Source organism: Taudactylus pleione, unplaced genomic scaffold (genome assembly GCF_031769625.1).
Source record: "Taudactylus pleione unplaced genomic scaffold, aTauple2 ptg000255l, whole genome shotgun sequence".
NCBI lineage: Eukaryota > Metazoa > Chordata > Amphibia > Anura > Myobatrachidae > Taudactylus > Taudactylus pleione.
In genome coordinates, this window is record NW_028284657.1 from 1,715,754 (window position 1) to 1,740,888 (window position 25,135).

General features: G+C 47.1%; 1 protein-coding gene across 1 annotated transcript in view; it reads right to left on the reverse strand.

Moving 5' to 3' along the window:
* The window catches only part of LOC148515063 (asialoglycoprotein receptor 1-like), a 40,706-nt gene that overhangs the window by 12,716 nt on the left and 2,855 nt on the right, over positions 1 to 25,135 (reverse strand). Inside the window, exons 3-8 of the mRNA XM_088480538.1 lie at positions 22,160 to 22,267; positions 21,587 to 21,682; positions 15,662 to 15,733; positions 13,855 to 13,929; positions 8,022 to 8,173; positions 6,971 to 7,077 (exon numbers count right to left, since the gene is read on the reverse strand). Of these exons, the coding sequence (XP_088336664.1) occupies positions 6,971 to 7,077; positions 8,022 to 8,173; positions 13,855 to 13,929; positions 15,662 to 15,733; positions 21,587 to 21,682; positions 22,160 to 22,267 (610 nt within the window). The remainder of the gene's footprint in view (positions 1 to 6,970; positions 7,078 to 8,021; positions 8,174 to 13,854; positions 13,930 to 15,661; positions 15,734 to 21,586; positions 21,683 to 22,159; positions 22,268 to 25,135) is intronic.

Sequence of the window (25,135 nt, forward strand, 5' to 3'; positions counted from 1 at the left end):
GTGGAGAGCTGGGGGACTGATTGGATATGATGTCCTGACGTATGGAATCAATTTTAGATGTAAAGTAGGTAGCAAAGTCAAGGGCAGTGAGCAAGGAGGGGAGACGAGGAGGGGGTGGGCGAAGGAGGGATTTGAAAGTAGTGAAGAGACACTGGGGATTAGAGGACTGAGAGGAGATGAGGTTCTTAAAGTATGACTGTTTAGAGAGGGAGAGCGCAGCACTATAGGATGAGAGCATAAATTTGAAATGGAGAAAATCTGCCTTAGAGCGTGATCTTCTCCACTGTCGCTCGGCAGTTCGAGAACACTTTTGCAGGTATCTGGTGCATTTGGAATGCCAGGGTTGAGGAGTAGATCTGCGAGTGTGAATAGTGATCGCTGGGGCAACAGAGTCCAGAGCAGAAGTAAGGGAGGCATTGTATAGGGAGGCAGCTTGTTCAGGGCAGGAGAGAGAGAGGATAGGGGAGAGAAGTGAGTCAAGCAGGGAAGAAAAGGAACCTGTGTCGATAGTGTCAATGTTACGCTTAGTAATGGAGGCTTTTGGAGGTAGAGGAGGGGAAGGAGAGAGGGACAGGTTAAAAGAGAGAAGGTGATGGTCAGAAAGAGGGAATGGGGAATTGAGGTGGTCAGAAATATCACAACGGTGTGTGAATACCAGATCAAGCACATGGCCACTCACATGGGAGGGTGAGGAGGTCCATTGGGAGAGACCAAGTGACGATGTGAGGGAGAGGAGTTTGGAGGCAGAGGATTCTGTGGGGATATCAATTGGAATATTGAAGTCACCTAGGATAATGGAGGGAAGGTCTGAGGAGAGAAAGTGACGGAGCCTGGAAGCAAAGTTGTCAAGGAACTTGGAGGGAGGGCCAGGGGGACGGTAAATGACAGCTACTTGGAGGTGTACTGGGTGGAAGAGGCGTATAGCATGGACTTCAAATGAAGAGAATGTGAGGGATGGTTCAGAGGGAATGGGTTGGTATGAGTAACCAGGGGATAGAAGGACCCCAACACCACCACCATGGCGACCCCCAGGTCGTTGGGTGTGGGAAAAGGTGAGGCCCCCAGAGGAGAGAGCTGCAGGAGAAGCGGTGTCAGAGGGTGAAATCCAGGTTTCAGTAATAGCTAGGAGATTCAGGGAGTTGGAGATGAAAAGGTCATGGGTTGGGACCAGTTTATTACAGACTGACCTGGCATTCCAGAGGGCACAGGATAGAGGGACAGAGTTTGTTGGAGAGATTTGAATGAGATTATCAGGGTTGCTATAGCGTGGGGGTGAGATTAATTTGGGGGACCGAGCTGAATAGAGTGTAGCGATGGTGCGGACTCCAGTGCTAGAAGGGGAGCCAGTAGAAGGAGGGCAGGAAGGGAAATTAATGATGTGTGGATGGATGTGGGGTAAAGTGACATGGAGAGGGGAGTGGGAGGAGGGATTAGCAGTGAGGTTGTAGGACCCCTGTGGAGTATAAGAGAATGAAAGTGGAGTAATGGGAGAAGATGGGGAGGAAGGTAAACAGAGGAGAGGAGATAAGGGGAAGAGGAAGTGGAGGAGACAAGGGGGAAAGGATAAAGATGGAAGCAAGGGGCAGAACAAAAGATTAGGTAGACACTGAGTGAAGGTGGGATTTAAAGAAAACATGGTAATAGTAAGGAAGATGTAAATAGGGGAAGAAAAGTTAAAAGTAGGAATGAAGACAGAATGTAGGAGAGAGCAGATTTCCAGAAAAGCAAGTAATAGTGCAGTGTGGGAAAAGAGTCTGTACTGCAAAAGTTTATTATTGAGTATAAAAAAGTGGAGATTTGGTGGGAGCAGAAATTAAATAGTAAAATATACAGTGGTAGGAGCTAGATCTAAGACTTAGAAAAAGAGCTAAGGTAAAAGTACATTATTATAGAGGAAAACTGACATAACACAGATAAGTATGCATTAGGATTATATGTAAAGCGCAGAGCCAGCAGCAATAGTAGCAAGGGAGGCACCAGGTGTATGCAGCCACCAGACAGGGAGTTCAATAATGAAAGTCCTGGTTATGTGTCCACAGGAGCTAGTAGTATGGAGACTGTGAACTCACAATTGTTCATTCCACTTTGTCCAATTAATTAGGTTGTTGTTTGTAGTTTGGTGGGTTTCCTTCTGTTTCACTGCTGTTTAACGCTGATATAACGCCAATTAATCGATTTAAAAAGAAGTTGACACTTTTAAAATAGGACACTTCTAAAGATAGGGCACCCAGCCAAGACTTAGTCCAGCCTTCTAATGTTTGGACTGGAGTGTACTTTCGGGGGTTACAGCACCCTTAACGGTCAAGCCAGCCGTCCCTTTACTTATGACACAGGCGCACGCTTGGCACTACTTTGTTGATGCACGTGCGGCTACTGCGCACACAATTCAAAAACACAGAAAAAATATTTTTTTAGCTCTTGGGGGGAGCACCCCTGATGGACAGAGCACCCCCTGGACAACACTACAGCACCCCTTTAGGACTGGGACACTGCACAGGACTTTGGAGTGGACACAGCCCCTATGGAGAACTGACTGCACACCACAGTCCAGCCAGCCCCTATGGACTTTGAAGTAGTGGATACAGCCCCTATTAACAACAGCAGCACAGCACAACACAGCCAGCCCCTATGGACTTTGAAGTAGTGGACAACAGCAGCACTACACTACACTACACAGCCCAGCCAACCCTAACTCCCACCCTCCCTCTTCACTGTCCACAGCCGAGTGAGAAAATGGCGCCGACGCGGGTACCTTATATAGGATCCAAAACCCGCGAGACTCGGAAGGCGGGATGATGACGTTTTGCCTCGATTTCAGATCCGAGTCAGGCGGGAAAAGTCGAGACTGCCTCGGATTGGACCCGGATCGGGGGGGCTCGGATTTCAGAAATCCGAACCCGCTCACCCCTAATATTTACTAATATGTTTTATGTAATAAATGTTTTTCATATTGAACTCTGTAGAGCTTGCGGTGGTGTTGAATCAGCGCAGCCAACATTCCATTTACTTGTTATGTCCTGAAGCTTCTGCACGTTCCTTTGGTTGGCAGCAGCTCTTTTCACACCATTAAGGCCACTTAGGGAGCGATAATATTCAATAGTAACATTCTAAATATTGATTCCTGGTTCTCTAGTCAGCTGGGAGTCAGCCACCAATCAGCAACAGGCACTGCATATATAAGACCTTCTTGGATGCTCATTCAGTGCCTGTACAACGTTTTCTCAAGTCCTAGTATTGGCTCCTGATACCGGGCAATCTTCCATTTCCTGTATTTCATCATGTCCTTCTCTTTGCCTAAAGATGCTACTTTGGGTACAAACCCAGAGCACCTATAGTGGCACACCTGTGCATCCCGTCCACATCTCCATGCCGCATCTCAGTGTGCTTCATCTGGAGTTTGATGCAGCATTGTGTACTCAAGACCAGTGGCGTAACTAGGGCAGTGTGATCAGGGTACATGCCCTGGGTGCCGTGGGACCGGCCCGCCCTAGTAAGCCAGTGTAGCCTCGACCGCAGTGAGTGTGGTCAGCGCTACACATTTACACAGGACCGGTGCTAGGCTTCCAGCGCTGGTCCTGTGCTGCACAGCTGAGCCCCTTTCCTCACCCTGAGCACTTGTCCAATAGCGCCAGGAGGAGGGTGACAGGCGGGCTCAGGCTGTGCTTAACACACACATCGCCGCCAGCAAGGCAGCAATGTGTGTGTTATTCAGCAGACAATGAGAGTCAGACAGACTCTCATTGGCTGCTGCTGCTGCTGCACACACATCACCACCAAGTGGCGGCGATGTGTGTGTGTGAATCAGCAGCCAATGAGAGTCAGATAGAATCATTGGCTGCTGCGCACCCACTGCAAGAGCCGGGCTTCCGTCCACCTCCTGCAGTGAGTAATCGGAGAGACGTCATGACGTTTCTCCCATAATGCAGAGCAGCCTGGGAGGACAGATGTGCGTGCGGCGGCAGGAGAAGGAGCGTGGATACAGGTAAGTATTTTTCTTTTAATTGTTTCATCTCTGTGTGTGTTTGGGGGGGCTCTATTACTAAGGAGGGGATTACTACTGGGGGCACTACTGGGGACGACCACTACTGGGGACTACTACTGGGGGGATACTACTGGGGGCACTGCTTCAGGCGGGGGGGACCACTCCTGGGGACTACTACTGGGGCAGTGATACTACTGTGGTCACTGCATCATGGGGGCCTACTATTGGGGGGGATACTACTCAGGGCATTGCTTCAGGGGGGCCACAACTGGGGACTACTACTGGGGGGATACTACAGGGGGCACTGCTTCAGGGGGGACCACTACTGGGGGGATACTATGAGGGCACAGCTTCCAGGGGAGACCACTACTGGGGGTACTGCATCATGGGGGACTACTATTGGGGGGATACTACTCAGGGCATTGCTTCAGGTGGGCCACAACTGGGGACTACTACTGGGGGGATACTACGGGGGGCACTGCTTCAAGGGGGACCACTACTGGGGGGATACTATGAGGGCACTGCTTCCAGGGGAGACCACTACTGGGGGCCTGTATAAGGGGGACCACTACTAGGGGCACTGCATAGCCCCCCTATACAGTCCCCCCGACTGTATAAGGGGCACTGCATTAAGGTGGAAATGGAAAGAAATGTTCCCAGTGTCAAGAAAGGGCTGTGTCATGTTGACATGCCTCATTTTTCATGGCCACGCCCCTTGTGACCACACCCATTTTTCGCCATGCACGCCTGGGGCGCGTGCACATAAGTGGGAGGGGGGGCTCCACTTTTTTAATTTGTCCTGGGCTCCAAATACCCTAGTTACGCCGCTGCTCAAGACCCTCGATTAGCACAAGTCATCTCAGTCTAGCTGGATAAACCTCTATACTTCTGACCTAGTATTCTCATCTCCTCTCTCTGGGTGAATCCCGGAGACTCGGACTCAGGATTCCTACATCCATCTGTTGAGGATTCCCAGCATCATCTGACCAGTGTCCTGCTTGTTGTGGTGTTCATGCAGTTTTACCAGTCGTCCCACTCCTACTACGCTGCCACTTTCTCATCACAGATTCTCAAGATTCATGTTCTTATCACTCTGGACTTTTGTTCTGATTCTACCCATCATTCCCAATTATCTGCTGTTTGTTCAATAAAACCTCATGTTCTTTCACAAGCTACTAAGATTCAAGTATTAATTCTCCTATGAGGAAAAGCTATCTAAAACCTCCTCAGTTCATGCTACCATCATATCAGTCTGCAGAGTCTATTTCATCACAGGAGGCCAACTTTTCTAAAGTCATGACAGAAGTAATGTCTGCTGTCACCCTAGGTGGCCATTGTGCAAGTCCAGAGAACAGACACACCGGTTGCTAAGAGGGTCATTTGTAGCACCTTACAGTACTTTATCAGTCATCCTACAGTAAAATATCTTCAAAGCCCAGAGTGTTATGAGGTTTAGGTATTGTACAGTAGTTGTGCTAATTTACATCTACACAGACCCTGGGAGAACAAAGGACAGTGCCTTTTGAGCCCATAAAGGGAGAGGGGGCTGATGAACCATAAGAGCCAGCCACCCCTGTTTCACTGGGTTCACTCTTCAAGGGAGTAGCTGCATGCTAGGAGTGCTCCCCCATCTGCAGTCTATGGTGGTCCCCCTCCACACACAGACCCCCTAAGATCTCATCATAATATAACTTAGGATTCTGATTCATTATCATTTTCTTTTACTTGAAATCAAACTGCATTTATAACTATGTCTTATTTATTCACCTATTTTTCCTTGTAATTTAACTCTGGAGATATTTCTCAATAAATCTTAAAAGTTTATAAGCATTATATCTGTGTTTAATGAATTTACGTGTCTGGAGATGCCATGCTACACTTGGCTAATAATTGAGAATTTCAGTATCTGACGAACGCAAGAGCGCTATTCTAATACTCTTCATGGTTGCAGCTTTGGTAAAACCCACGTCACAACCGCCCATCTGCATCAGTTTGGCGTATCTGAGCACAGGCTGGGGTGAGGTGTCGTGACAGCCTGTAATGAACATTAATAAGATATAATGAACACTGTACCCTCCACCACCAATGCCGAAAGCCCAGGGCTGGTTGTTACTCAAAAGGGGGGATGCCAACGTATTTGTTTGAGTCCCTATTTTCTGAGGAATTCCAGCCCTGGGCTGAACAGTTTTGGGGCTGGTTAATATGATGCTCATCAATGGTTGCAATTAATGGGCGTTTTAGCTGGAACCATTGATAGTTAGAAACTATACTACCACCGAATAACCGCACATGCGCAGAAGAGGTTTTAATGGGAAAAGTCAGCATGCAATAGTTTTCAGCAGTGCATGCATGGCTCCTGTGGCTGTCTGTGTACATAGTTTACATATGATCGGACATTTCAGAAACCTGTTGTAACTCTTCCACTCAATCTCAAAAAATCTATGAAATTCCGATCATTAAGGCTGACGCCTTAACGGACATATTCCTTGTGCAATACAGATCTGGTGTCATCACACTCTGCGGTTACCTGAAGATTCAGCACACTCATGGACTGCACTGTTTGTTTAATTCACATAACCTTTGTATGTAGTTTGTGGCATCATTGTCTCATTGAGTATTATAACATAACAGAGTTCATTTACAAGATCAGTCTGGCTAATAGAATAGGACAGTTTAAAACGTATTCCGCTGGCTATAGGTTCTCTTCTAAGTGTTTATTTTAAACTGTTTCATTTCATCAAATGATTATTTTTGCATCCTATTTTATTGTTGTATTTTTTACCAAATAAATATGTATCCAATCTGACTGCGCTACCAATCAGGGGATGGCCAGAGCCTTTCTGGGGAGCTGCATTCAGAATTTACTCTAAGTCAGACTGACTACTCCCTCATTGTGTATAAAGTAATAGTGTGTCCCTCACACTGAATACATGGGGTCAGTAACAATTACTATTCTGCACATGGTAGATGGACTGTTCAATAACTTACTTTGGTGACGAGTCATAGGGTGTCCCGTCCACCCATTTCCAGCTGCCGTCCTGATCCGTGAGACCAATCCATATTCTTAACTGCTGGGTTATCTCACCTACAAATGCCTTAATCAAGTATAATAATAGAGAACAGTACATTAATAAATACACTTCTAAGTTCTCTCTATATACTGTATCTGATTATACACGTCTCTGTACTCTGTGCCTGATTCAGACCCGGTCGCAAGCGAAGAGCACTTGCAACTGGGTCGATGGTGGCCCACAGCGCATGACGGAGCAGGCTCCATCGTGCACATGCGCGAGACCCGGCTAGCGACGGGCATTCCGTCGCTCCGGGTCTCGCTCCAAAAGTGGCGAGCTGTCAATGTTTAGTGACAGCTCGCCCCATTTGGTGGGTGGGCCGGGGTGGTGGCTGCCCAAACGGAGGCATTCCCATGAGAATGCCTGCCATTTGGGGGCAGCCCAACTGACATCACAAATGATGTCAGTGGAGAGCTTCTGGCTCTGATAGAGCTAAAAGCTGTCTGGGGCTTGCGATGGGTGAGACCCTACCATAAGTCGCAAGCCCTGATGGTCGCAATGGTCTTGACCATCATGACCATCATCATGGCCGCTCGCAGTAGCTGTGGGTGGTCACCCACAGCTATGCGAGCGGCCAAGAGGCCACTCTAAAAAAAAAAATGCCCGGCCCTGATTCAGAGCTACTGCTCCCACAGTTACTTATACACCATCTCTGTATTCTCACAGTTACTTATACACCATCTCTGTACTCTGTATTCCCACAGTTACTTATACACCATCTCTGTATTCTGTGCTCCCACAGTTACTTATACACCATCTCTGTACTCTGTGCTCCCACAGTTACTTATACACCATCTCTGTACTCTGTGCTCCCACAGTTACTTATACACCATCTCTGTACTCTGTGCTCCCACAGTTACTTATACACCATCTCTGTACTCTGTGCTCCCACAGTTACTTATACACCTTTCAGTCTCTTCTATTATATTAAATGATTTCCTGTTCTGGGCTGCTCCCAGTTAGCTCACCTGCTCCTCAGCACTGTTAATTATGACCAGATGAGACTTCTTATCTTCACAGTCTTTCTTGGCCCCAGCCCATGTTCGGATTCTCTTGGACAGATAATAGCAGCTCATCACAGAATGCCTCCAGTCTTGGCTGCACAGAGGGTCCTGGGTCCCTACAGTAAGTGATTATTATAATTATTCAAACATAACATTGGAAATTTGTATTGTAGACTTATTAGCATCCTTATAGATTTTACCATAATGCCCTATTAGTGAATTTTTTTATTGTCTCTTTTCTTGAAGTAATACTACCACCTACATCCATATTTGAGTTAATGTCTTGGAGAAGAGATAATTTTTCATAAATGATTTGAAGTTTCCAAAAAGACTGCATCCAAGTATATGGAATTGAATTGTGGGACTGTGTACGCTCCTCAATTTAAGATCGATATGTAATGTCACACCCATACGTTATTATATATATATATATCTGCTGATCAATTGTAACAGTTCCTGCATTCAAGTTTTGTAAAATCCTTAAGCCTAAGAGGTGCTGTGCAGGCCATAGGGGTAAATTTACTAAGAATCATGTCTGGCCTGAGATTGTCCAAGTTTAAACCCGTACAGCATCGCAGTAACTTTGGTGACTTGTATTAGCTGAAACATTCAAAATTTACCAAGAATCAAGTTTTGTTGAATCATGTTTTCTGATGGTGTATATGATCCTGTTTCCTTCCCATGTTCCCTGTGTAACCCGTAGTTAAAACTAAAAGTGGCTCACAGAGTCCAGTGCTGGTTCATATAAAATGGGTAATTTGGCCCTGATTCAGAGCCGGACGCTCTGACAGAGCGCTCGCTCTGAATCAGGGCCATTCTTCCTGATTTTAGAGCGGCCTCCTGGCCGCTTGCATAGGTGTGGGTGACCACCCACAGCTATAGCAAGCAGCCAAAAAAATGGTCACGATGGTCAAGACCATCGCGACCATCGGGCTTGCGACGAGACCCTTGTGGTAGGGTCTCATCTGCCGCAAGCCCTGGAGTGCTTTTGGCTCTATCAGAGCCAAAAGCACTCCCACTGACATCACTTGTGATGTCAGTGGGGCCGGCCCCAGACGGTAGGCATTCCCATGGGAACGCCTCCATCTGGCTAGCCACGAACCGGCACACCCACCAAAGGGGTCGTGCTGTCACTCACCATCGACAGCACACCCCCTTTGTAGCAAGACCCATAGCAACGGCTTGCCCATCGCTATCCAGGTCTCACGCATTTGCATGACTGAGCCGGGTCCGTCATGCGCATGCGCACTGGCCCAACATCGACCCACTTGCGAGCGCTCAGCAAGCAGGTCTGAATCAGGCCCTTTGTCCGCTGTTCGCTGTTCATAAAATATGGGGACTTTTTCCGCTGTATTTTTAGAACCAGGACTGGTTGACAGGGTCTGGGGCTGGCTATGCATTTGGGGGGAACCCCATGCTGTTTTTTTTTTCTAAAATTAGCCCTTTTTTCATTATTTAGAGGCAGAAACATACAAAGATCACACGGATCTATATATGTTTCTGTTAAACAAGCTGCTCAAGAGGTAATCTATTTAAAACTTCTATTTACAACAGAGTTTGCTAAAATTACACCCGTGATTATAATCACAATTCTTGGTATATTCCGTGTTGTTTTCCTGTCTATGGAAATTACCTGCAAGTTTGGTGCATTTAGTTCTATTTGTGTTTTCACCAGGGTTTTGCTGAGTTTCAATATTTCGCACCCGAATTTGCCTTTTATAAATTTGAAAGTTGTAAAAAATGGCAGAACATACCCATTATTGACATCAAGACCAGACACAATTCTTAGTAAATTTAGCCCTCGATGCTTGACACTGGCTATGTGTTTCTCCTGACCTGCCACGAACAGATTATCCATGTGTATAACGGTGATAAAAATGTTTTGCTCTATTATCATGTGGTATAGACAGTGATCAGTCTCTGAGCACATAAAGTCCATCTTTAATAGTACAACATCTAGCTTAATATACCATCAATGACCACTCTGTTTTAGACCATACAATGTTTTTTCCACTTGGAACATACTCTGATGAGCTTTTATATTAATTTACTCAACTAATTCTCAATTTAAGAAAGCTAAATCAAAATCTAATTAGTACAGCAGTAAATCGTACATGGCAGAAATGGCAATGACTAAATGTAATGTACTGTACCTGGAACAGGAGAGTAGATTTCACCATAGTCAATTCCAGGGTTTGTGTATAACATTTAGCAAAGATAGGATTTGTAAACAGGCAATAGTTCAGTCTGTATTTAGCTTTTTACCAAAGACCAACTTTACTGTCTTGCACTGATTCAGCCTGTTAACAACAGTCCATGTATTGTTATGATCTAATGAAGCTAGCTCTTTATCTATTGCTCATTTTTATTTCTTGCTTGACTATGCCTCTTGGATATTTTGCCGGTTCTCTGAAAGTGTTATTTGCTAACTCCTCATAATATCTCCAAGGGGTTTTTATTTTTATTGCTTTCAGAGAGCTCCTGCTCTGTGATTGGATATCCAAATTGGTTGTCTCTAACTCAGCCAGGCTTCTAGCTGTCGGCATATCAAGCATAATAAACTTGTTTGGCAGTTCTTGCTCCATCTTTACATTATGATGATACTATTTCATGGTACACAGCATACCTGGATTTTTTAAGCTTTTTGTTTGTAATGTCCCATATTTTGTATCCTTTACTTTTCTGGCAGTATCCTAACATGATAAATTGACTTGGAATCCAGTTTATATTCATCACTTAATTTTCACCTGATTTTGTAAAAATAAAGTTTTCGGCATACATCAAGAAGGTAAAGCAGGAGATGGTAAATCCTCTTGAAAACCCACTCCTGTCCTTTTGGATCCATTTGCCCCTGTCCTGATCCTTCAGTGAGATATAGGGGCTACTGTGTGCATGTGTGACCTTTAGGTCACGCATTCACAGTACCTTTACAGCTCTGTAAGGAGCAATGAAAAGATTCATTGCTCCAAATAAGAGCAGTGAAGCCGCTCATGGGGACAGCTGATTTTGTATTGGACCCCGATAATTAACATCATGAATAGGCCCCTAAATATTTTCTCCTTATGGATGTGTACATACGTTCTGCACCAAAAGACTCAGAGATGACTGTCCCTTGGCTTCCTTCCAGACCACACCAATCATGGCATTTTGCTATTCACAGCTAATGTGGGTGCACATCTTTTTTAGGTATACTGCTATAGACACAGCTTTTGTGCGCAAAACTTTTTCTAGGTCAGAGTCACTCAGCATAGTCTATGCTTTCTCAACGATTGTGTGGTTGGCACGCTCACTGACACCAATCTGTTATGGCATGTGTGCAATAGTTAGCTGGTGCTCAATGCCATATTTTTTTTAAGAAGATGGCTAGAATTTTATTCTCATTGTTCAACATTGTAAGATCTCAAGGTCTTTAGTTTCTGACCCGTTTGAGCCTTTACTAAACTCTTGTAGTGTGAAATTGGTTATTACTATTATAATAACTAACAAGTAATTGTATAATAAGTAACTGTGTGTTATTCTTGTGACATCATCAATGAATATAAAGAAGTATTGGTATTCACCTATTAATTCCACCTCCATTAGACCTCACACATCTGTATGCACCAATGCTAGGGGAGCCTCAGCACTGGTCACTGACTTTGGAGAGGGACAAAGGGGCTGTTCACCCTTTATACAGTTCTTTACATGCCAGTCTCTCTGGATTGCTCAAGACTATTCTTGCCATCACCTCATGAAGGAGTTCCTGGACCTAGTCACCTGTGTCACAGCTCTATAGGTTGTCTGGAATCAGAGGCTGTCATCGCATAATATTCCTCCATGTCTAGGACATACGGTTGCTGGCACTGGGTTGCTGTTGCTATCACAGTCCCATTATACGTCTGCACAACACACGTTTTGTCCTTAGTGAATTCGACCTTTAATTCTTTGTCTTCCAGGACACTTATAGCTATGAGATTGGTCCCCAAACCTGGTACAAATAACACATCCTGGATGTCAGTGACTATGGTTTCACTTTTAAGTTTAAGGCATACTAGGATTGTCCCAACTTTTGTGGCTGTAAGGACTAGAGATGTACGATTTTGGATTACTAGAATACCAACACACCCGAACAAAGGAATTACGAGTTTAATTGCGCTCCACCTCAGGGTTCCTGACAACTTAAGATCCTGAAATAAGTCAAAACAACATCTTACCGGCATTGGATTTAATTATTTTTAGATTGAATATAAAAGTCCCTCCCTTGGGCACCATTTCACACAGAAGATCAGAGGAAGAGGATGTGGGGCTGTGGGCTGTAGCACTTTGATGCATTGTCACTTCACTTTCAGGTACTAAGAAACACCACTAGGAGAGCTGTGTTAAGGGTGCACTGTGTTATTTAAAATAAAATTACATAAGAGCACTGTGAGGAACTGTGTTGTGTTCAGGCATATTAGGCTGCCATTACTAGGAGCACTGTGAGGCACTGTGTTGTGTTCAGGCATATTAGGCTGCCATTACTAGGAGCGCTGTGAGGCACTGTGTTAAGAAATACCATAGTCCCCAGTACTTGCAAGACTCAGGGCCACCATTTTCAGTGTAGCCCTCACTTTCGGGTAGTCCCTAACCACTTGCGGTAACTCCAATTGGGAGTTAAAGTGGGCTGTAAAGGGATGGAACCGCTTTCCATCAGTTGTATTTAGGGGGAATGAGTTCTGCCTCCATTGCGATCATGCACTCAGTTCTTGCTGACCAGATTGCTTACTGGGCTTTCTGCTGTGCCACCCAGTTTAACAGACGTTGCGGTTGGCACTAACACTGCACTCTGTTGCTCAACTTTCCCCACTCATGGCATACCGTGAATGAGATGCACTGTTAGTGACCTTATGATGCGATGTTTGTCAGTATCTCATTTTTAGGGCAGCATGAAGATGAGCAGCAGATGAGGACTGACCCACACGGATGCTGGAGCCAACTGACTGTGAGTCACCCAATACCAGCTTCAAGTCTGTTTCCTCAGTGTCCTCACTATTTGTCACAGGCCTGGCAAAATATATTGGTGATGGAAACTAGTACCATGTATTAGCACACCATATACCTACCAGGTACCAATATTTGCCATAGTCCCAGTATTAGCAATGGATACCACAATCCACAGTATTAGCAATGGATACCACAGTCCCCAGTATTAGCAATGGATACCACAATCCACAGTATTAGCAATGGATACCACAGTCCCCAGTATTAGCAATGGATACCACAGTCCCCAGTATTAGCAATGGATACCACAGTCCCCAGTATTAGCAATGGATACCACAGTCCCCAGTATTAGCAATGGATACCACAGTCCCCAGTATTAGCAATGGATACCACAGTCCCCAGTATTAGCAATGGATACCACAGTCCCCAGTATTAGCAATGGATACTGCAGTCCCCAGTATTAGCAATGGTTACCAGAGTCCCCAGTATTAGCAATGATTACCATAGTTCCCAGTACTTGTAATGGATACTGTAGTACTGGGCTGAGTCACGTTTCATGAACTCAAACTGCACATGCCCAGAATCAGAATACCCTCAAATGCTCTTATCAGACCTGCGTATATTTTTCAAAGGGAACATACATTTTATATCGTTCATACATGTCCTTATTTCATCATACCAATCTGACAGAATAATACCCCTAGCGGTGCTGGTTTCCCATAGATAGAATAGACCTTTCCAGCAAAATTTTACCTGTTTAGTAACTTATAGAGCAGCATGTATTGGGAAATAGGCTTGGTGGGTAAGTGCCCCGGTGCATGGAAGAATATTTACTCACCATTCTCATTACGGATCTCTTCTCTCAATCTTCCAATAGAACTTAATATCCTCTGTATATCGCTCTGCAATACACCTGTGATATGGAGAATATCAGTTACTCACAGCCCCATGTATATAACACGCTGCCCCCCACAGCCCCATGTATATAACACGCTGCCCCCCACCGCCCCATGTATATAACACGCTGCCCCCCACCGCCCCATGTATATAACACGCTGCCCCCCACCGCCCCATGTATATAACACGCTGCCCCCCCACCGCCCCATGTATAGAACACGCTGCCCCCCCACAGCCCCATGTATATAACACGCTGCCCCCCCACAGCCCCATGTATATAACACGCTGCTCTCCACAGCCCCATGTATATAACATGCTTGCTGCCCCCCACAGCCCCATGTATATAACATGCTTGCTGCCCCTCACAGCCCCATGTATATAACACGCTGCCCTCCACAGCCCCATGTATATAACACTCTGCCCTCCACAGCCCCATGTATATAACACTCTTCCCTCCACAGCCCCATGTATATAACACTCTGCCCCCCACAGCCCCATGTATATAACACTCTGCCCCCCACAGCCCCATGTATATAACACTCTGCCCCCCACAGCCCCATGTATATAACACACTGCCCCCCACAGCCCCATGTATATAGCACGTTGCCCCCCACAGCCCCATGTATATAGCATGCTGCCCCCCACAGCCCCATGTATATAACACTCTGCCCCCCACAGCCCCATGTATATAACACTCTTCCCTCCACAGCCCCATGTATATAACACGTTGCCCCCCACAGCCCCATGTATATAACACTCTGCCCCCCACAGCCCCATGTATATAACACTCTGCCCCCCACAGCCCCATGTATATAACACGTTGCCCCCCACAGCCCCATGTATATAACACTCTGCTCTGCACAGCTCTATCTCACACCCAATCTCCATAGGAAGCAGCAATCACTACATCCCACTATAGCACCTCATATATTACCCATGTCCTGGTCACCAGACTCTCAGGCCGGGAGATCTCAGGGGCTCAGGGACAGTAATAAAACAAACTGCTATGAGAATTATTTACATTCCCTATCAGGGACCTCCCTCAGCTGAGATTCCACAATAACACAGACTAAGGGCCAGATTCAGATCCACTCGCTAGATGCGTTCGCACGTAGCCAAATTATGCAAATCCCGCGATCGCACGGAAAGGCATTAGCACGCCCACTATGTCTTGGCATGTGATCATTGTATGTACTTAGATGCCCACCAGTCTGTCTTAAGATGCCCACTTATACACATCATCCCCAGGAAGTGTATACAACAATCGGTGACACTGAGTACCATCGTACCCATACACAGTACTTGTGCCTGACCATACCGCAAGCACTGTGAGTGCCTCAGTGTGTAATTCAGACAAGTGACGACTGCTATGATGCTGCGTCTTAATTATGCATGCCTCTGAAATGGCGTTACTACGCTCAGGCACGCTTACGTTCACACCTTCACTCCCCGTTTCAATCAATCAACCCCGGTTACCACCCACAAATGCCTCATCCTGTCACACAAGCTAATGAGGTTTCTATGCACAAGGGGTAATCGTACGCATGCACAGAGAGCAAATATCATCAGGCTATGTGCGAACGCAGCCTAGCGAGAGGGTCTGAATTGGGACCTAAATACAGTATAAATTGATCAATGGCAACCTATATATGACTATGTGCGTGTGTGCGTGCGTGTGTGCAAACCTTTCACTGAGCCATATGCACTCAGAAATCTAAACTTTGTCATCTCCATTTAGTGTTCCAAACCTGTGACTTCATCAGACAGAATCCTCTTCACCGATTCATCGATCTCCGTCAGTTTGTTCATCACTGAGGTATCTGGGAAATGGGATACAAAGATGTTATATGTAACTCACCATACACCCAACACCATCTAAAACCCCTCACTCTCCCCAGCCATGTATAAGTGTCACACACATTACTACCAGCTCCATCTCTCACCTCTCTCTCTCCCCAGCCATGTATAAGTGTCACACACATTACTACCAGCACCATCTCTCACCTCTCACTCTCCCCAGCCATGTGTAAGTGTCACACACATTACTGCCAGCACCATCTCTCACCTCTCACTCTCCCCAGCCGTGTATAAGTGTCACACACATTACTGCCAGCTCCATCTCTCACCTCTCACTCTCCCCAACCATGTATAAGTGTCACACACATTACTGCCAGCTCCATCTCTCACCTCTCACTCTCCCCAACCATGTATAAGTGTCACACACATTACTGCCAGCTCCATCTCTCACTCTCCCCAGCCATGTATAAGTGTCACACACATTACTGCCAGCTCCATCTCTCACCTCTCACTCTCCCCAACCATGTATAAGTGTCACACACATTACTGCCAGCTCCATCTCTCACCTCTCACTCTCCCCAACCATGTATAAGTGTCACACACATTACTGCCAGCTCCATCTCTCACCTCTCACTCTCCCCAGCCATGTGTAAGTGTCACACACATTACTGCCAGCACCATCTCTCACCTCTCACTCTCCCCAGCCGTGTATAAGTGTCACACACATTACTGCCAGCTCCATCTCTCACCTCTCACTCTCCCCAACCATGTATAAGTGTCACACACATTACTGCCAGCTCCATCTCTCACCTCTCACTCTCCCCAACCATGTATAAGTGTCACACACATTACTGCCAGCTCCATCTCTCACCTCTCACTCTCCCCAACCATGTATAAGTGTCACACACATTACTGCCAGCTCCATCTCTCACCTCTCACTCTCCCCAACCATGTATAAGTGTCACACACATTACTGCCAGCACCATCTCTCACCTCTCACTCTTCCCAGCCATGTATAAGTGTCACACACATTACTGCCAGCTCCATCTCTCACCTCTCACTCTCCCCAGCCATGTATAAGTGTCACACACATTACTGCCAGCACCATCTCTCACCTCTCACTCTCCCCAGCCGTGTATAAGTGTCACACACATTACTGCCAGCACCATCTCTCACCTCTCACTCTCCCCAGCCGTGTATAAGTGTCACACACATTACTGCCAGCTCCATCTCTCACCTCTCACTCTCCCCAACCATGTATAAGTGTCACACACATTACTGCCAGCACCATCTCTCACCTCTCACTCTTCCCAGCCATGTATAAGTGTCACACACATTACTGCCAGCTCCATCTCTCACCTCTCACTCTCCCCAGCCATGTATAAGTGTCACACACATTACTGCCAGATCCATCTCTCACCTCTCACTCTCCCCAGCCATGTGTAAGTGTCACACACATTACTACCAGCACCATCTCTCACCTCTCACTCTCCCCAGCCATGTATAAGTGTCACACACATTACTGCCAGCTCCATTTCTCACCTCTCACTCTCCCCAGCCATGTATAAGTGTCAAACACATTACTGCCAGCTCCATCTCTCACCTCTCACTCTCCCCAGCCATGTATAAGTGTCACACACATTACTGCCAGCTCCATCTCTCACCTCTCACTCTCCCCAACCATGTATAAGTGTCACACACATTACTGCCATCTCCATCTCTCACCTCTCACTCTCCCCAGCCATGTATTAATGTCACACACATGACTGCCAGCTCCATCTCTCACCTCTCACTCTCCCCAGCCATGTATTAATGTCACACACATTACTGCCAGCTCCATCTCTCACCTCTCCCTCTCCCCAGCCATGTATAAGTGTCACACACATTACTGCGAGCTCCATCTCTCACCTCTCACTCTCCCCAACCATGTATAAGTGTCACACACATTACTGCCAGATCCATCTCTCACCTCTCACTCTCCCCAGCCATGTATAAGTGTCACACACATTACTGCCAGCTCCATCTCTCACCTCTCACTCTCCCCAGCCATGTATAAGTGTCACAAACATTACGGCCAGCTCCATCTCTCACCTCTCACTCTCCCCAGCTATGTATAAGTGTCACACACATTACTGCCAGCACCATCTCTCACCTCTCACTCTCCCCAGCCGTGTATAAGTGTCACACACATTACTGCCAGCTCCATCTCTCACCTCTCACTCTCCCCAGCCATGTATAAGTGTCACACACATTACTGCCAGCTCCATCTCTCACTCTCCCCAGCCATGTATAAGTGTTACACACATTACTGCCAGCTCCATCTCTCACCCCTCACTCTCCCCAGCCATGTATAAGTGTCACACACATTACTGCCAGCACCATCTCTCACCCCTCACTCTCCCCAGCCATGTATAAGTGTCACACACATTACGGCCAGCTCCATCTCTCACCTCTCACTCTCCCCAACCATGTATAAGTGTCACACACATTACTGCCAGCACCACCTCTAACCCCTCACTCTCCCCAACCATGTATAAGTGTCACACACATTACGGCCAGCTCCATCTCTCACCTCTCACTCTCCCCAGCTATGTATAAGTGTCACACACATTACTGCCAGCACCATCTCTCACCTCTCACTCTCCCCAGCCATGTATAAGTGTCACACACATTACTGCCAGCTCCATCTCTCACCCCTCACTCTCCCCAGCCATGTATAAGTGTCACACACATTACTGCCAGCTCCATCTCTCACCCCTCACTCTCCCCAGCCATGTATAAGTATCACACACATTACGGCCAGCACCATCTCTCACCTCTCCCTCTCCCCAGCCATGTATAAGTGTCACACACATTACGGCCAGCTCCATCTCTCACCTCTCACTCTCCCCAGCCATGTATAAGTGTCACACACATTACTGCCAGCTCCATCTCTCACCTCTCACTCTCCCCAACCATGTATAAGTGTCACACACATTACTGCCAGCACCACCTCTAACCCCTCACTCTCCCCAACCATGTATAAGTGTCACACACATTACTGCCAGCTCCATCTCTCACCTCTCACTCTCCCCAGCTATGTATAAGTGTCACACACATTACTGCCAACACCATCTCTCACCTCTCACTCTCCCCAGCCGTGTATAAGTGTCACACACATTACTGCCAGAACCATCTCTCACCTCTCACTCTCCCCAGCCATGTATAATTGTCACACACATTACTGCCAGCACCATCTCTCACCTCTCACTCTCCCCAGCCATGTATTAATGTCACACACATTACTACCAGCTCCATCTCTCACCTCTCCCTCTCCCCAGCCATGTATAAGTGTCACACACATTACTGCCAGCTCCATCTCTCACCTCTCACTCTCCCCAGCCATGTATAAGTGTCACACACATTACTGCCAGAACCATCTCTTACCCCTCACTCTCCCCAGCCATGTATTAATGTCACACACATTACTACCAGCTCCATCTCTCACCTCTCCCTCTCCCCAGCCATGTATAAGTGTCACACACATTACTGCCAGCAACATCTCTCACCCCTCACTCTCCCCAGCCATGTATAAGTGTCACACACATTACTGCCAGCACCATCTCTCACCTCTCCCTCTCCCCAGCCATGTATAAGTGTCACACACATTACTGCCAGCACCATCTCTCACCTCTCCCTCTCCCCAGCCATGTATAAGTGTCACACACATTACGGCCAGCTCCATCTCTCACCTCTCACTCTCCCCAGCCATGTATAAGTGTCACACACATTACTGCCAGCTCCATCTCTCACCTCTCACTCTCCCCAACCATGTATAAGTGTCACACACATTACTGCCAGCACCACCTCTAACCCCTCACTCTCCCCAGCCATGTATAAGTGTCACACACATTACGGCCAGCTCCATCTCTCACCTCTCACTCTCCCCAGCTATGTATAAGTGTCACACACATTACTGCCAGCACCATCTCTCACCTCTCACTCTCCCCAGCCATGTATTAGTGTCACACACATTACTGCCAACACCATCTCTCACCTCTCACTCTCCCCAGCCATGTATAAGTGTCACACACATTACTGCCAGATCCATCTCTCACCTCTCACTCTCCCCAGCCATGTATAAGTGTCACACACATTACTGCCAGCTCCATCTCTCACTCTCCCCAGCCATGTATAAGTGTCACACACATTACTGCCAGCACCATCTCTCACCTCTCACTCTCCCCAGCCATGTATAAGTGTCACACACATTACTGCCAGCACCATCTCTCACCTCTCACTCTCCCCAGCCATGTATAAGTGTCACACACATTATGGCCAGCTCCATCTCTCACCTCTCACTCTCCCCAGCCATGTATAAGTGTCACACACATTACTGGCAGCTCCATCGCAAACCTCTCACTCTCCCCAGCCATGTATAAGTGTCACACACATTACTGCCAGCTCCATCTCTCACCTCTCACTCTCCCCAGCCATGTATAAGTGTCACACACATTACTGCCAGCTCCATCTCTCACCTCTCACTCTCCCCAACCATGTATAAGTGTCAAACACATTACTGCCAGCACCATCTCTCAGCTCTCACTTTCCCCAGCCATGTATAAGTGTCACACACATTACTGCCAGCTCCATCTCTCACCTCTCACTCTCCCCAGCCATGTATAAGTGTCACACACATTACGGCCAGCTCCATCTCTCACCTCTCACTCTCCCCAGCTATGTATAAGTGTCACACACATTACTGCCAGCACCATCTCTCACCTCTCACTCTCCCCAGCCATGTATAAGTGTCACACACATTACTGCCAACACCATCTCTCACCTCTCACTCTCCCCAGCCATGTATAATTGTCACACACATTACTGCCAGCACCATCTCTTACCCCTCACTCTCCCCAACCATGTATAAGTGTCACACACACCACTGCCAGCACCAACTCTCACCTCTCACTCTCCCCAGCCATGTATAAGTGTCACACACATTACGGCCAGCTCCATCTCTCACCTCTCACTCTCCCCAGCCATGTATAAGTGTCACACACATTACGGCCAGCTCCATCTCTCACCTCTCACTCTCCCCAGCCATGTATAAGTGTCACACACATTACGGCCAGCTCCATCTCTCACCTCTCACTCTCCCCAGCCATGTATAAGTGTCACACACATTACTGGCAGCTCCATCGCAAACCTCTCACTCTCCCCAACCATGTATAAGTGTCACACACATTACTGCCAGCTCCATCTCTCACCTCTCACTCTTCCCAGCCATGTATAAGTGTCACACACATTACTGCCAGCACCATCTCTCACCCCTCACTCTTCCCAGCCATGTATAAGTGTCACACACATTACTGCCAACACCATCTCTAACCTCTCACTCTCCCCAGCCATGTATAAGTGTCACCAACATTACTGCCAGCTCCATCTCTCACCTCTCACTCTCCCCAGCCATGTATAAGTGTCACACACATTACTGCCAGCTCCATCTCTCACCTCTCACTCTTCCCAGCCATGTATAAGTGTCACATACATTACTGCCAGCACCATCTCTCACCTCTCACTCTCCCCAGCCATGTATAAGTGTCACACACATTACTGCCAGCTCCATCTCTCACCTCTCACTCTCCCCAGCCATGTATAAGTGTCACACACATTACTGCCAGCTCCATCTCTCACCTCTCACTCTCCCCAGCCATGTATAAGTGTCACACACATTACTGCCAGCTCCATCTCTCACCTTTAGAGTTTTTTTTTAATTGTTATCTCAATGTCCTGTAGTTTATCCATCATGCCGGCACCTGTAGACAGGATTTGGTTACAGGGTTAGAATAACAAGCACCCCGTCTGGCCAGACCACCCTCTGAGGAATCACTCACCATCCTGAGACTGATGCTCCGCCATTGAGTTTAGAATCACACTAAGATTATCCAGCCTGGAATTGAAGCTCAGCTCTGTCCGGTTTGCTGCACTGTCTATGGTAGAAAGGAAAGCAACATTTATTCTCCATGTGTGTGATAGTCTATTCATCATCACTTCATTTATACACAAGCAGATGAAAAATACAATTTGCACCACATTTTGTATAATTTACTTGTTAGCCCCATTCATCATTCCTGTAACGGAGGAGATTTCAGAAATATCTGCAGGTTACAATGTGTCAGTGATGTCACTAGGGAGGTATGTACGACACCAGGTGTCACCCTCTGAGGAGCCAGCAGTGCGGGCAGAGGCTTTCCCCTATGAGGCCACTCTCTTTTTTGGCCACATGCGTTAATGTGGGGAGTGTAATTGGCTCCCTGTGTGTCTCTGACCCCAGTGACATCACTATATGACACTCCTACTACAGAAACACCTGCTGTGATGCCACCATTGTACATCTGGGGATACTTATATTAGGTGTTCTCTGTAAGTTTTACTATAATATGAACATGGGGGTGTGACGCACTCACTTGTCAAGGCCACAATGAGGATGATGATGACAAGGAGACTGGCACAGAGCGAGTACAGAGCGCAGGTCAGATAGGAGGGCTGTGAGACCCCTCTGCTCATCATGGCACCTGCAGAGACAGAGAGAGAAAGAAGGATGAGAGGATCTGCCACCGTCCTGTCCCTGGGGCCGGTCACTCATGGGACTGATTGTTCTACATTTCATCAACCACTCCAGGAATATATTTAGACCTCCATTGGTTTATCGCTGATTAACCCCTTAAAACATCCTTACTTACCTTAACACCAAACATAACTAATAACTAGATGGACATAATCACAGCTTGGCTAAAGGTCACAGCTTTTATTTATGAATTCACCTAACTGAGGTGGCCAGGAGACACTGCAATCCCAGTTCCAGCCTTCTAGATGGAGACATACTTGGGGGATGACTGAAATGCCTCCCTCCTAAATACACACTCACGTTGCAAAGGACTTGCCCCCCTCCTGGGCCTAGTCCAAATGCCTCTGCATAAAAAGTGCCCAGGTCCCCCCATACAGAGAAGGACAAACTCGCCATATACATCGAGGGCCAGCACCCTCAGAACGCTCTCTTGCGCCACAATAAAGCCACTGAGATGCAGCATTCTCCCGTCAATGCTGCGCCATCCCTAAATAAGGAATAAAAAGCAGCAATGTTTTTGGGATGGAGGATCGGCTCCAGAAATGAAAAGAGGCCAAACACAGGCAACACTACCACTTTTATACATCCATTTTAAACACACCCACAATCCACTCATTGGTCAGACAACCACCCACATGACCAAGAAAACAAAGCTAATCTACCTAGCAACAAGGCTGTCAAGTCAGCCAATCAGCAAAAAACCCAGGACTCTATTCTATTCTCAGCCTAATCAGCTTTCACCTGTTATATTGGTGAATAAAAAATAACTTATTTAAAAGTTAGAAAACTTATGTTTATATCACACTCTGATTTACACAGACACAGATACTTTGTCCTGCAGAGCTAACAATCTAGTCTTAGGATTTCAATCAAGGCCTCCAGTGTTGTTGCTATGGGGACCGGTAACACTAAGATCTACACATCCACCACACGAGGAGATTCGGGTCCCGTATCAGGATGAGAGGTCCCATTACAGAGTCACATCCCACATACTGTACATACTGGGCCCAGTATAACCTAATAATGAATGGTAATGGAGGATATTCGCTACCAACCTCAGCTGATTCCCTGTCACAATCACAGATGTAAGATGAAGGTGCGTGTACTAGTATGTACATGTATAAGGCGTGTTCCTGAGCGTGACCTGTGTATAAGTGCATACTGTTACTGCTGGTTATATAGGGTACAGTGTATATTATGGTGGAAGCCTTCAGTCACCGCGCACAGCCACAGAAATGCGCAGCCATCAGCATGTTATATACAGGACACCCCGCTGCGGCCACATCACTACGCTGACACACACCAGGTATATAGGATACAGCTGCCCCCTGTCCTGTCACCCTGACAGCTCTGTCTAAGCTCTGACCTATCAGACACAACAACAGACTGGGACCTATTTATCAAATGTTCGCTTATTATTATAGATAGGATATTTATCATCACTTGTCAGCGCAATTTAGCAGCTGCCGTGGCTCTATCGGCCATGAGTGGTCTTTACAGATGTGACATTCTGGAGCAACTATCTGACACCATTGATGAAAGTGCCATGCCATACTGCGCAGATGCCATCTCGCTGTCCCTCCAGTAAATCTGCATCAGAAGACGCAGACCCCAGGCCTTGGCACGCTTACAAAAGAGAGCTGACATGCTTCATTTCTATCAAACACTCCACATCACCGTCCCCTAACAGCCGTAGCTTTTCCATTCATCTGTGATACGTGTGACGCTCTGAGTGATGTCACAGAATGAGATTAGCGCAGAGCGGCATCTGGGTATCTCAAACCATCGGAGATGGGTGCTAGCGCTGACTTACTGTGACTTCTGGGCCTGATTCAGACCCGCTCGCTAGCGCATAGTGCTTGCGAGTGGGTCGATCATGTCCCAGTGCGCACGCGTGAGCCCCGGAGCAAGCGCATAAAGCACTCGCTCCGGCACTCGCATCCAAAAGGGGCGGCTGCCGATGTTGATCGACAGCTCACCCCATTTGGAAGTTGGGGTGGCTGGGCAAACAGAGGCATTCCTGCAGGAACATCTGCCATTTATGGGCGGCCCTACTGGCATCAATCGCGATGTCAGTAGGTGGACTTCCTGCTGTAATAGAGCAGGAAGTCCAATGGGGCTTGTGGCAACGAGACCCTAGCGCAAGGGTCTCGTCACAAGCCCAATGGTCACGATGGTCTTGACCATCGCGACCATCACCTGGCCGCTCACTAAAGCTGTGGGTGGTCACCCACAGCTTAGGGAGCGGCCAGGAGGCTGGCTTGAAAAAATATATAAAAAGCCCTGATTCAGAGCGAGCGATCTGTCATAGCATCCGGCCCTGAATCAGGGCCTCTGTTCCTAAATCTACACACTGGGGGCGGAATGCATCAAAGCTAAAAATGGGGTGAAACCACCGAAAATGCAGTTTTTGGGTGTTTGATCATATTTTCTATATGCACCAAGATCTGGAGCTTTCGGGAGCTTGTATCCAATAGGCAATGTCATCAGATGGCGCTGACTAAAATGAGCTTCTTATCACGAAACTTCCCAAAGAGGGATCTAATAGGATCCATCCCAGGATCCCCCGCTACTAACGCGTGTGCTGGCCAACATCTGTGCATCTGCAGAGGGACACCCGAGTCATAGACCACAAAGGATGGCTCTTGTGGGAAGAACTGTCCTTTGCTTAAATGATCATGCATACGGCATCACCAAGTACCAGTACACATGCTCCATTGGTGGGATGCATCGCAACGCTGATGGTTAAGCAGCTGAGTGACTATCGGTAATCTGTGCATGCGTCTGAGATGCCGTGTGCATGCGATAGGTTTCA